The sequence below is a fragment of the Salarias fasciatus genome, chromosome 5 (genome assembly GCF_902148845.1).
Source record: "Salarias fasciatus chromosome 5, fSalaFa1.1, whole genome shotgun sequence".
NCBI classification, from domain to species: domain Eukaryota; kingdom Metazoa; phylum Chordata; class Actinopteri; order Blenniiformes; family Blenniidae; genus Salarias; species Salarias fasciatus.
The window spans coordinates 12,919,071-12,931,597 of record NC_043749.1 but is presented as its reverse complement, the minus strand read 5'-3'; the positions used below and the strand labels follow the sequence as shown (position 1 = coordinate 12,931,597).

Genomic DNA, 12,527 nt, shown 5'->3' with positions numbered 1-12,527 from the left:
GAGAGGGGGGGAAAAAGGGAGCAGGAATAAAACCGAGGCGCTCGTCGGTCACGGTCATCTTGAATGTAAATAATGTTGCGTGGGATCGTATCAGTGAAACGTGTGGTATCCCGGAACACACATAGAGCTGAAGTCCAATGCTGTTCATAGATTTGTTATTATTTCTCAAAACTGTCTGTATGTTGCAGCACAAAACACTTCATCATGTTTCCCTGTCGACAATATAAAGCATTTCCTCTTTGTCTCTTTCTCTCTGTGTGTTTCTTTGAGACTGTTTTGTCTCCTAGTGTCTCAGTCTTTATTAATAAATGTTATTTCAGATACAGTCTTCGGCCCCTGTGGGAGCCTCCTGTTTGGTCAGATCTTCAATCTATAGATGTTTCCAGAGTATTGTATCTTTAAATCAAGACTATTGTTCAAAAATAGTATATATTAACTATATCAGTGCTTTATAGACTGTTCCATCAATTTCTGATAGTATAAAAGTGACGGTTCCAATCCAGCTATTAAAAGCATGACTCTATTTTTGTTATTTACATAGATAATTTGAAACCTGGTAGAAGTCTGGATGCTGTTCTGATAAATATCACATTTCAGTCTGTGCTTTAGTTCTGTGTATGCACTGCCCTCTAGTGGAGACAACTCGAATTACTTTAAGGGGAGAAATGTAATGACTGGCTTTCTTACTGCAACTATTTGATTTTCAAACCACAGTATTGTTGCAGTTAAAATGTGAAGCTCACAGATAGTTCAGTTTAAAAGGTACAGTTCAAGTATATATGTTTGTTTGTCCCAAAATGCTATAAATGCTCAATTTTAGAAGCCTGACAAATCATAATGTAATGTGACATGAAGGAGCTGAATTTAATCGTAAATCAAGTCTAGGTCCAAAAAATCCCCAAAACAAGACTGAAATAGCACTTTTTATTCTAAGATTTGTTGTTGCTGTCTTACATTTTCCACTGTATTGTGATTCTGTTACTGTGTTTATGATTAATTTATACTCCGAGGAGCTGGATAAAGAAGATAGGAAGAAGCTCATTGGGATTATAATGTAGATAAAGACACAAAACACTTTTTTCACAGACATTTAATAAAATCTGAAATAATAAATAAAGTTTGACAATGCTTCAATCAAACAAGTCAAAAGTTGGTTTTGGGGTGAAGCAGGCAAGTTCTAGTTTGGTGTTAACAAAAATGTTGTGTTTTTATTTTCATTATTTAAAAAAAAGGGCTCCGCTTCACTAACCATCTGTGAAAAGATAAATTCTAACAATGAAACAAACTTTTGAACACTCAACTACACAAAAGTTGTTAATAACACTGGTGTCAGTTTCTTGCTCCTGTCAAAAGAGGCAACAATATGGTGAAAACAATGAAAAAAAAATGTTTTAAATAAAACAGGTAGACATAAACATCGCACAAAATAGTTTTAAAATATTCCTCTCAACATTTAAAAAAATCTGTTGATAAATCTGTGGCACCTCGTTGCTAATAACAAATGACTTAAAAATGTATTTGACCTATTAAGAAACAATAGTGATATAAGGGCGCCATCTAAAGGCCATGGTATAAAAGAACAGCATCGCCATCTCAGGTACAGTCAGTCTGGGTGTTACAGTAACTCTTCAGAGGAGCCGTTGCCGTGGAGACGGACTCCCGGTACCTCAGTTTCCCTCCAGCGCTCTGACCCAACTCAATGTGCGTGTTTCTTTTCTCTGTTCTTTTTTTTTTTCATAATGAAGGAAAATAAACATGCACTTTGGTTCATCCAAAAATGTTCTGGTAGGCAGCATGTAGAGATGCAATCAAGTTTTGCTATCATTCATCAGCGTGCACAGATACGCTCCTACTCTTCTGCAGATGCTTGTTGAAGAAACCAGAGTGACAGACGAATGAGAACAAGGCTGCTCCCAGATCAGGTCCAACACCGGGTGGGGGTGAGAGGAGGGGGGGGGGGGGGGGGGGGGGGGGGGGGGGGGTTGTCTTACAGTAGATGGATGGAATCGAAAGTTTCTCCTCCTCAGATGTGATTCATCAATCACAAATGAACACTGGGAACGGCAGACTACAACGCAAATAAAGAGAAATACCCCAAAGACAGCAGCCAAACCTTTGGCACGACCCGCCAGTCACGGAGTCCAGGTACCGGTACCACGCTTGAAAAAAAGATTCTGAATGTGTTCTTCATGTGGCAAAGGTGAGAAGATACTTTTTTTTTTTTCTCTCTCTGACTCTGCAGGATTGTCACTTTGTCGGAAGTGTCTGTGTCTTCTGCGTTCAGGCTCTCGGATGCCACTATTGCTTTTTTTTTTTTTTCAAGCTCAGTCTATTTTTGGATAGTGCAAATTAAAGGAGGTCACACAGACCTCCAGTCCCATCAGACCGCGGTGAAATGAAGTGGTACACACTGTCTGGATGCTACCTACTGAGATGTTTCAAAACGGGGCCCAAGAATGAGAGATTCGGGTAAGATTTTAGGAGGCATGATCCCTTTATACCCTGAATACATCAAGAAAGACTATAATTCTGGGACCAGACCAAGGATGAGTCTCTCCCACTTTCTCTCCAGAGGAAAGTCTGAACTTTCCGCCACTGAATATTAATGCACTAAAGGACCAAACATGATAAAACTGCTTCGACGGCCTGAAAAGTGGTCGAGCTTTTCAAGAAAAGGCGAACCAAATCCTATCTCTGTGGGTGCGATGGAGGAGAACTTCTTTGGCAACTCAGGAAGAGCAGAGGAACCGTCGGGGCGGCGAGGAAACGAGCAACTAATTGTGAGTCAAACACTGGAAACGGTTTTTGAAGAACAGGAGGCCGTTTTTCGTGTGCGTGGCGTCGGAGGAGGCGGGCGGATATCGAAACTTGGCGTACGTCTTGTCGCTTTCTGACTGGCTGACCCAGGGGAGCTTGATTTTGGTGGCGTGATTGACGATGACGTCGTCGCAGGATCCCACGTGGAGAGATCCAAGTCCGTCAATGAAAAACTCTGAAAGGGAAAAAAAAAGAAAGAAAGAAAAATCAGCCAAATAATACAGAAAATGGGCTGCACGGTGGCGCGGTGGTTAGCGCTCTTGCCTCACAGCAAGAAGGTCCTGGGTTCAAATACCGGCCGGGGCTTGGGGCCTTTCTGTGTGGAGTTTGCATGTTCTCCCCGTGTGTGTGTGTGGGTTCTCTCCGGGTACTCCGGCTTCCTCCCACGGTCCAAAAACATGCATGGTAGGTTAATTGGTCACCCTAAAATTGCCCCTAGGTATGAATGCGTGAGTGAATGGTTGTCTGTCTCTATATGTCAGCCCTGCGACAGACTGGCGACCTGTCCAGGGTGTACCCCGCCTTCGCCCACTGCAGCTGGGATCGGCTCCAGCCACCCGCGACCCCGAAAGGGACCAGCGGCAGAAAATGAATGAATGAATGAATGAATACAGAAAATATTTTAATGTTTAACCAGGTTCAGCTCTAAGATACCAAATGAAAGTGAGCTGAGGCTGAAAATCTGGAATATTCTTATTAAGAAGAAACAAGAACACGGCAATAAGCTGAAAGGTTCCTGGAGGAATTGATTAAAGCTGAATGAAGTGCACACAATCTGTGTAATTAAATGTCAAAATGCAGCACGCCGCTGTGTCTTTGATGTTAATGTGATGATAAGAACACGACCCAGTATCTTTAGAAAGAGATTAAATTAGTGTATGAAACAATCTCTAAAAATTACAACAAGATCTTAATCTTATTTTTATTAAATTGGATGCATACATTTTGTAGCTGCAGCCTTTTTTCATTCTGACTTTAATTAAGCTCCTTTAATGTACTGTTGACCGCCTCATGCAGAGCTATTACTCTTTATCTTCACCTTATCTCACAGACGGACCGAGAGAACCTGCAGACTCTGCAAAGAAAACTCCCACGATATGACTGATATAAAATAAAAGACAAAATCGAAGGCAGAGAGCGGAGAGAAAATTCCCCTTTAAAATGTGTCTTCATGGGAAAAGTGGCTCAAAAATCAAATTAAAGATTTTCAAGTGGCGCTAACAGCAGGAGAAAACACAGAGTTGAAGTTTCCTCTCTCTTGTAACAGTTCATTTAATTTACAGGTACAAACATCTGAGTTTATTGGTCTTTAATGGTTTAACTTAGATTCACATCATTCTCGTTTCCACTGACATAATTATGACAGTGGTACAACTTAAAACTGTTTCACAGAAATTAATTTTTTTTTTCTTTTTTTTTTTTGGCTGAAACTCACCCAGGTGAGCGACCCGGGCCAGACGCGGGTCAAAGCCGACCTGCTGGACTTTGTCGGTGCGAGCCAAGAAGAAGTTGATGACGCCGTCAGTGACGACGCAGTTGGGGAAGCCTTGGATGACGTGGTGAAACCCTCTCCTCATGTGTAAACAGTCGCCGTCCTCCTCTCCCGGCTCGATGGAGATGGTCTGTCTGTAGGTGGCAGTGTACCCTGTGGCCTCACGCACTGCTCCGCCCACCTGTGTATACACACACACACACACACACACACACACACACACACACACACACACACACACACACACACACACACACACACACACACACACACACACACATACCATAAGAGCCCTGCGGTAACACAAGACTGGGACTAGCGGTTCAGTTTAATTCTCACCAAGTCCAGAGTGGTCCTCTCCAAAACATCTACAAGCTTCTCCAGCTTGGTGTTGGCCGTGAAGATGAAGTCGTCGTCCACCCACAGGACGTACTTCGTGGTCACCTGGGAGACGGCGAGGTTCCGTCCGGCAAACCATCCCTGCGACACCAAATGCAGAGGTTTAGACAAGCGGGGATGGAGACGGCGGAGGGGGAAGGTTAGAGGACGGCTCCCACCTTTCCGAAGGGCATGATGTAATGTTCAATGTGGGGCCCGGAGATCGTTTTGGGGTTTTCACTGTCATCGGCGATTACGATGGTGATGGTGGGATAGTATCTCCGGATGCTGTCGATGAGATCCTGAAGCTTGTCGTAACGCAGGAATGTCTTGGTGGCGACGGTCACGAGCGCGCTGACGTTGTACTCTGAAAGCGACAGACAGAGGATCCCAGTTTTTTAGCATCGCAGTGGCAACTCCAGACGGCGACGGCGTTCGGCTGCCGTACCTCCTTTGGATCCTGTGTTGTACAGTTTAGGTGTGACACCGTGACGGATCTTGATGCTGAACACAGCTTGATGTCCGTCCGTCTCAAGCTGCACTGAAAGTTCCAACAACAAACGTGATTAGGGTCAAACTGTGGTTGATTCTGTTGTCTAGTCCAGTGTAGCTCTTTGTGTGAACACTGAACCGGTTTTAATAAGAATTGTAAATGAATTCTGAATAAAATTCTGGATACAAAGTCTATTTTAATACAGTAGTTGAAATAAAGGCGCCCCACTGAGGAATCACCGCTGTGAAAATGAATTTAAATCTTTCACGTTATAGTTTGACATTTTGGCAAATCACTGCAATGTTGTTTCTGTAGTTAATCAAGTAAGAAGCTGGTTTACTGAACAGAAAGAGCTTGGAAACAGAGGAAAACCAGTACTGTGAGTAGTATTCACATGCAAAGCTGAACGAATAGACAGCATTACAATATATAAACGTGAATTATTGTCCTCGTGTGTCCTCAGACTGCTCAAGCAGAAAAATGTTCTGTAAATGAAAGAACATCTGCCGTTTACATTGGCCACGCTGCTCAGGGCCACACACACAAAACAATCACATCCAAAATCCCCCTCTTTGAAATTGCTGTTGGATATAACATGTATCTGAACCGTAAATATTTAAAAAGGCATATTTTTCTTCAAGGCTGCATATTTTTCCTTTTTGTTTTTTTAATGGTAAGTACATCAAACCAGCTGCAGGAAAAACACTGAAACCACTGTGTGCTGGACTTTCCAATATAAGCAATCTCTTTCTGTGATTTTCTTCATCTTTGTTTGAAATCAGGAATTTCAGAGGCGACGAGACAGATGATTTGTTTTACCTGTATCTGCGGTGCTGGGGTGAAACAGCGTGTTTGTGTAGGTGACAAACTGCAGCTGTCGGTTCAGGTTGGGCAGCAGGCCGCTGGAAAGAGTCATGTGCATCTCGCCGTCACCTTTAATTTTCACCCCGTCCACCTCTGCCGCCACGTTTAATGTTCCCAGCGTGGCAGTGATGTTTATCTACGGCAAAATTAAACAAAAAAGAAGGGAAAAAAATGAGAGGTATGAGAGACGGCTTAAATTCTGGATGAGTGAAAGTGAACACAGAAACGGGTAAATCCTCACTGAGTGATGGTCTCTGGGCAGGTCGTGTAAGGCCAAGCCTGGAAACACACAGTCAGCAGTTTTTACTTTACAAGTTTAAATGTCTTGACTTCACAGAAGAGCAGAGACAAAACTGAAATTAACCAACGACAGAACGAGTCACTGCAAACTCTTCATTAAACTGACCATTAATTCCTTTTATACACACCCGTCAAGCTGCCACAAATGTTAATTCTTATGAAGGTTTTTGTTCAAAATGAAGAGACTATGAAGGTGTTTACATGAACGCTTATCTCACACTCCGTACATAAAGCAGTGCTGGCTGTGTGACTGGTATTTTTTTTAAACACTTCACTGAGTTTTGATGGGACGATGAGTTTGTACCTGGGATGATGATTGTTTTCAGGGGTCGTACCTCCACCCCCTGTGTGGGATACTGTAAGGGACTGTTGGCGTCTGCGATAATCAGCACATCCGCAGGTGTCTTTGACCTGCAGGAGGAAGGTTGGATTAGGAATCAGGTTTGACGACACACAGAAACACAAAACACATTTCATAACAGAACAGGAGGACAAATGCTTTTTGAAAACATCATCTTATTTTCAAATCTAAGAAAAAGGAGAGCAGATATTTTGCTTTGCAGTCCATGCTCGGCTGCAGACTGTCTCAATGTGCATCAGTGCTGTTAGTTTATCTGTTAGTATTTCATCATTTTTAAAATTTTGGACTTTGCCTGCTATGAGTTTTCTGTATTTTGCTTTGTGTCAGCGTTTCTTTCAGACCATGTGACAACTGGCTGTTCTGGGAAGAAGTTATTTAATCAAACAACCTTTTGTCTGAAACTGTGCCATTCGTATTAATAGAGCCTCTTGATCACACTGCTGGTGTGTTTTAATGATACTTTTATGTCACTGAAGTATAGAAATTTCCCCAGTTAGTCCCGCTTCCTCTCACTGAGCATCAGGATAACGTCTGTCATGATGAACAGAAATCTCTCTCTGTCAGGCAGCTCACCTCTTCTGAAAACTCTGGAACTCTTTGGCCCGTCTCCTCTTCATTTCCTCCAGCTCGGAGGCCTCGAAGGCAGTGTGCAGCGGGTGAGCCGACACTCGCGGGAACAAGAGCTGGGCAAAGGGCAGGTTGACTCCGCCGCTCTCGCCCTCACATACACACCCATTACGTGCCAACAAGCTGGAGAGATTAGGAGACACGTGCAGCCCGGTTCTAAGAACAGGTTTTGCACAGGGTTTGGACAACAGAATAAATTATCGATTTAAAGAAAAAGCGACTTCTACCTTGCCACGCTGTCCCTCACGTGAAATGGGATATGGCTTAATCTGTGGTCCTGGTCGAGGAGCCGCTCCTCCAGGTGCCGCTCTGCCACCGGCCCCGGCCTTTGCCACACGTCCACTGTGGTGTAGGCCCGAGTGGGCCACGAATGGATGAGGGCCAGCACTAACACCACAGAGGCCAGGATGGCGATCAACAGCGTCTTCCTCAGGGACCGCATCCTAAAACCTGCCACATGTGTGAATGGGAAAGAAGATACTGTACACTGTAATTATTCCTTCTTTTGACATTGTGAAAAAAAACTCTTTACGGTGTTCTTTTCACATTTGTCAGTGTGTGCTGCACTGAGATTTTTTTCTTCTTTCCTTCTTTTTTAACCTTTTACAGCTCATTCACATGTAAATAAATGTAAATATTAAACCCTGACCACACACGAGCAAACCCCTCAAGATTTTTCTTATACAGCCTGTTCATTATTATTGAGCGTTAATAGAGATTTTAAGTTGTTAATTTTGTTTCCTGATAAAACACAAAATTGTTATAAAAATAAGCTAGTGAAACTGGGAACACTTAACCCTTAAAAAAAAACAATTAATGGTAAATGGACTACACTTATATAGCGCTTTTACACTGCATTGACAGAGCCCAAAGTGCTTTACACTGCATTATCACATTCACCCATTCACACACACATTCACACACCAGTGGAGGCGGCTGCCATGCAAGGCGCTCAGTCCATCCACTGAGCTACGTACCATTACCTTCAAAGAAACATGTTACCATACATCATCATCATCATGTCTGGACTACATCTTTTCAAAGACCTACTTATTGTTCTCCTGAATCTCATGGTGATTCGCCAGTGGACGTCTGTCGCTCATCAGTGGAAGTGAAATCATGCACGGCTGCTCAGAGCCCACTTTGGACTTGGCCACGTGACTAATCGGAAATAAAATGAATGATACAAATGTCACAGTGCAGAACGAGGTACTGATATCAAAGCTATAGCTATGCTATGCAGTTATATGAATGCTCATGCTGGAGTGAGGTGTCATTTTTACAGTAAATAATAAAAATACACACTATTAACAACTGATTGTTTTCACATTTTATCAAAAATCATAAATCCGCTGTACTAAATGCTGACATTTTGTTGGAGTGCAATGTACTACTACAAGTTGTAGACATATTAAAGTCATTGTGCACATTTCAAATACTGATTTTATTTAATAATAATGTTAGTGAGTTGTGTTTTATGTCAACATATTGTTGAAATGGATATGTATGGCAAATTGTAGTTATTAGTGGGGGCTCTGCCAACAACCACAAGATACACTTAGTTATTGAATTACCCACATTCTTATACCTCTACTGTAGTACTGCAGGTTTGTGCTTAAAATTAAGTGTTCAGGGAAGAAAAGCAAAAGAAAGAACATCATCTTAGCCATGACTAAAGTTGGATTTCATGACTGATTTTTACACAATAGAAATATCATCGGCTCTTCTCCTGATCAAATGATGCAGCATGAGACGAACACAACAGAGAGAATTCTTTAAATGATCATTGTTGTGGTTCTGAAGCTGTGGAAGACTTTTCAGACCTGGTAACAGGTCATTTTTATGGCGGTGCCTGGGGAAGGCAAGCATTAGAAACAGCACTGTAGATTATATCTGTGAATCCATTTAGCTCTACAGAGTGCAGTAAAATGCTTTGGTTGCTAAGATGTGGTGGAATGATAAACAATCAGCATGTGGTTTCTGGGCTTTCTGTTCTACAACTATTTGCGTTTGTGTTTTAAACACAAAAATACATTAGTTTTATTAAGAATCAAAGAAATATGAAAGGAAGAATGGATAAAGCACAGTCAAGCATTAGCCTTTCGAGTCTGAGAAATGAAGTAAAACAGCACTGCAGCACTTCAATGGTTAACAAAATTGGCATATGGGAGTTGTTTTCAGAGACACATCTTCTCATTTTTCCTTCTCTGCTTCTCTCCAGTCTTACAGGAAGCAGATGTTTCACTCTTCAGAAATTTGTCAGAACACAATGATCCCTTTCTTCTCAAGCTGTAATAAACAAAAACAGTGAAATGTTGACCGTGCGGTCGATGCGTTCTCAAATTGCTTATAGCGTGAGCCACACTGCGGGGACATTTCTCTGTGTTACAAACAAAAAACTAAATACCTTCAACAGAAATGCCCACTTTTGGTTTCAAGACCTGGGTTATGTTTGGCATTTGGGAAAGTCTCTAAGAATTTCATGGAATTCAGTGTTGGAAACTTGACTCTTTCTTTGTTCGTGGTCGGCGTGGGCTGGAGCTGAGTCAAGTTGTTCACTAACAGAAGCCTTTCTCTCCACTGAATCTATAACACAGTGCTCTGATCTCAGCAAACGTTGAATGTTCACATTTGGATAAACATTTCTTTTATCCATGAAACCAGATATTTCTTTTACTGTTTTTACAAGACTTCTTATAAATATTACCTTGCTGCCTCTATCCGGTCATTGAAAGGGCAACTTCTGTAGGCACCTGGAGTTCCAGAAATTATGCAGACAGTCAAAAACCTGAGGAAGCACCTTCCCCATCTGGAACGAGAAAAGCAACTCTTTCAGGCAAAAAAGTAATCATGAAATCCAAAGGTGGACACACACCGAAATATGAAGGGCAAAGTGAAAAGACGTGCCCTGCATGCAAAATCACAAAAGACACAATTTCGTCATCGGGCATCATTACATAAAAACACAGCTGAGAGTTTAATTAGCTACTTGCACAGTATTACAGCCCCTGAAGGTTATAGAGTTTTAGCACTGAGGAACCGATCAGCTTGTAAACCTGCACTTAAGGATTTTTCAGCGGAACTGAATTCGCGGTCGACTTCTTTAAAAGCACTTCTTCCTCATATCTCTGTAATTTGCAATACACTGAGTGCACAGCAACCAGAGAAACCATATATTATTCATGTTTATGTTGACCAGGTGCCCGATTCCTTCACCCTAACCCATTCACATCCCCCTGAGTCTTCATGACTCCTCATCCGTCACCCTAGTCTCATGGAAACTGTCTCTCCTCACTTTCCAATCCCTGCACATCCTCACCCCAGCCTGTCTATAACAGAACTTCCTCCTAAATGCATTTCCATTAGTAACATGCATTTATCAGATGGCAACATCCTCACTTCCCCTTTTAATAGGCACCTGGAGGTTATAAGTTTAAACTTCAGCCTAATCCCTTTCGGTCAGTATATATGTATGTGTATGTAATTATGTACATGTGTGTATGTGTGTGGATGTACTTGTATATGTATATATAGATATATTACATTTGAATGTGCAGTGACCGGAAAAATAAAACTAACTAACTAACTAACTAATAGGTCCAAGTAGCTGACCTGGGGAGACACAGTCTATTCAGTTGAAAGTTCCTCCTTAAATTCACTTTGTAACTGGAATAAGTTCAGCACCTTCAGCACCTTTCTTAAAGTCAATCTTTTAAAGCATGCTTTTATTGATTGAGATGTCTGAAGTGTTGTATTTATTCTTTTCTTGCTCCCTATTTTCCTTTGTTTTAGTTAAACATGTTTTATTGTTTGTTTCCTAAATTAGACTATAATCGTCTTGTACTATGCACCAACACTGAGTTAATGTATCGTCAACTGAAGCTGAAAACCTTATGATATTGCTACATGGAAACATCCGATCCAATCTGCGTCCCGTCACGTAATTAAACGTCACGAGTCTTCATCATGGTCGAGCTCAGGCGCTGCATGCGGAATTCATCTTTTATTGTTAAAGATAATTAGCACCGACTGAGATGAAATGCTACGGGCGGATCCAAGCCGGTCACAATAAAGCAATGCACCGTATCAGCGCCGCTTCTAATGAACCCAAAAGCGCGTCCATTGTGGGGACCGGGGATGGGGAGGGGTGCCCATGCTACAGACATGAACACCCAGCGGGACCCTCCCCAAATGCGTGTGACAGGACGAAAACGATGGACCTTTCACCAATATTTGCATCATAGCAACATACCTCTTGCACAACATCAATATGCAATCCTCGGTGCTGAAGGTGAACGATATGCCTGGCTGCAGAAAGGCCTTTTAGCTTACCTTAACACGAATAAGTCTGCGGGGAAATACATGCATCCAGAGGTTTGATTGTCTCTCAATTACATGCAATATACTGAGAAGCGCGTCTCCTCCTCAACATCAAACACCACCCAATGCATTCCATTTCTTTCATTTCGGTTTTTAAAAATCTTCTACGTCTGTTCTTGTGATTCCCTAATAAATAAACTGTCAAACGCGTATCACCAGCTGGGAATCTCTGAATAAGCATGCCGTCCCGAAGACAGGAGATGAAGGCCTTTTATTGGTGAAAACATACAAAACCAAACAGCTCACCTCAGTAAAGACACGCGCTGTTATTAAGGCAGTATCACCTCCCTCCCGCGCGCAGCTCGCCCACTCCCAATTAATTTGTCCCTCGGTGGTCTTTGCAAATGGGATTAGATGTGGAAAAACGGAGCAGGGGCGAGTGTTGTTGGGCGGCCGGCGCGCATCGCACCACTGCGGGCTGTGGACGGATGCTCCCCCTGCAGCATGCGGCTGCAGCGCAGCGGAGACGGACCGCACCTCAGCGCAGGATCTCAGCGGTCAGCCAGCACGGCGGAGGGTCTCCGGATCACCGTGCATGGGACCAAACGTCTCATCATAGCACGAAAAAAAAAAAAAAAAAAAAAAGGAAAAATCATGCAGTGCATTTTGAGCGCTTTTCTTGTGTGCTATCAAAAATGTCTCATCATCATCGCGGCCATAGTTTTACAATAATGTGTGCACATGTACGTGGGTGTGATCTGAATTCATGTGTATTGGAGGGGTGTCTGTGCACTGAAGTGACGCTCTCTCATGTACGGGAATGAATAGGAAAAAGTCACGTCTGCTAAAATCCTGCTGAATAATGCCACGTTAGA

General features: G+C 42.5%; 1 protein-coding gene across 2 annotated transcripts; it reads right to left on the bottom strand.

The window, feature by feature from the left end:
• Positions 1-2,152: 2,152 nt before the first annotated feature.
• b4galnt1b (beta-1,4-N-acetyl-galactosaminyl transferase 1b) lies at positions 2,153-12,201 on the bottom strand. 2 transcript variants are annotated; one of them, XM_030091159.1, is made up of 12 exons: positions 11,959-12,201; positions 10,040-10,141; positions 7,560-7,782; positions 7,279-7,455; positions 6,649-6,755; positions 6,286-6,323; positions 6,000-6,180; positions 5,136-5,228; positions 4,867-5,057; positions 4,649-4,789; positions 4,253-4,490; positions 2,153-2,992 (listed from the first exon to the last, which is right to left on the bottom strand). In XM_030091159.1, the coding sequence occupies exons 3-12, from the start codon at positions 7,772-7,774 to the stop codon at positions 2,775-2,777; spliced, it is 1,599 nt and encodes a 532-aa protein (XP_029947019.1). In that variant the 5' UTR covers positions 7,775-7,782; positions 10,040-10,141; positions 11,959-12,201; the 3' UTR covers positions 2,153-2,774. The 2 variants fall into 2 exon arrangements, with proteins under 2 accessions (XP_029947019.1, XP_029947020.1); XM_030091160.1 differs by having other exon boundaries at positions 4,867-5,054; positions 11,959-12,200.
• Between the last annotated feature and the right edge of the window lie 326 nt (positions 12,202-12,527).

Excerpts from the sequence above, each read along its gene's own strand:
- b4galnt1b (XM_030091159.1), bottom strand. The coding sequence starts at position 7,774 with ATGCGGTCCCTGAGGAAGACGCTGTTGATCGCCATCCTGGCCTCTGTG. Across the intron at positions 6,181-6,285 it reads TGCCCAGAGACCATCACTCA|ATAAACATCACTGCCACGCT; the intron begins GTGAGGATTTAC and ends ATTTTGCCGTAG. Across the intron at positions 4,491-4,648 it reads AGAGGACCACTCTGGACTTG|GTGGGCGGAGCAGTGCGTGA; the intron begins GTGAGAATTAAA and ends GTGTATACACAG.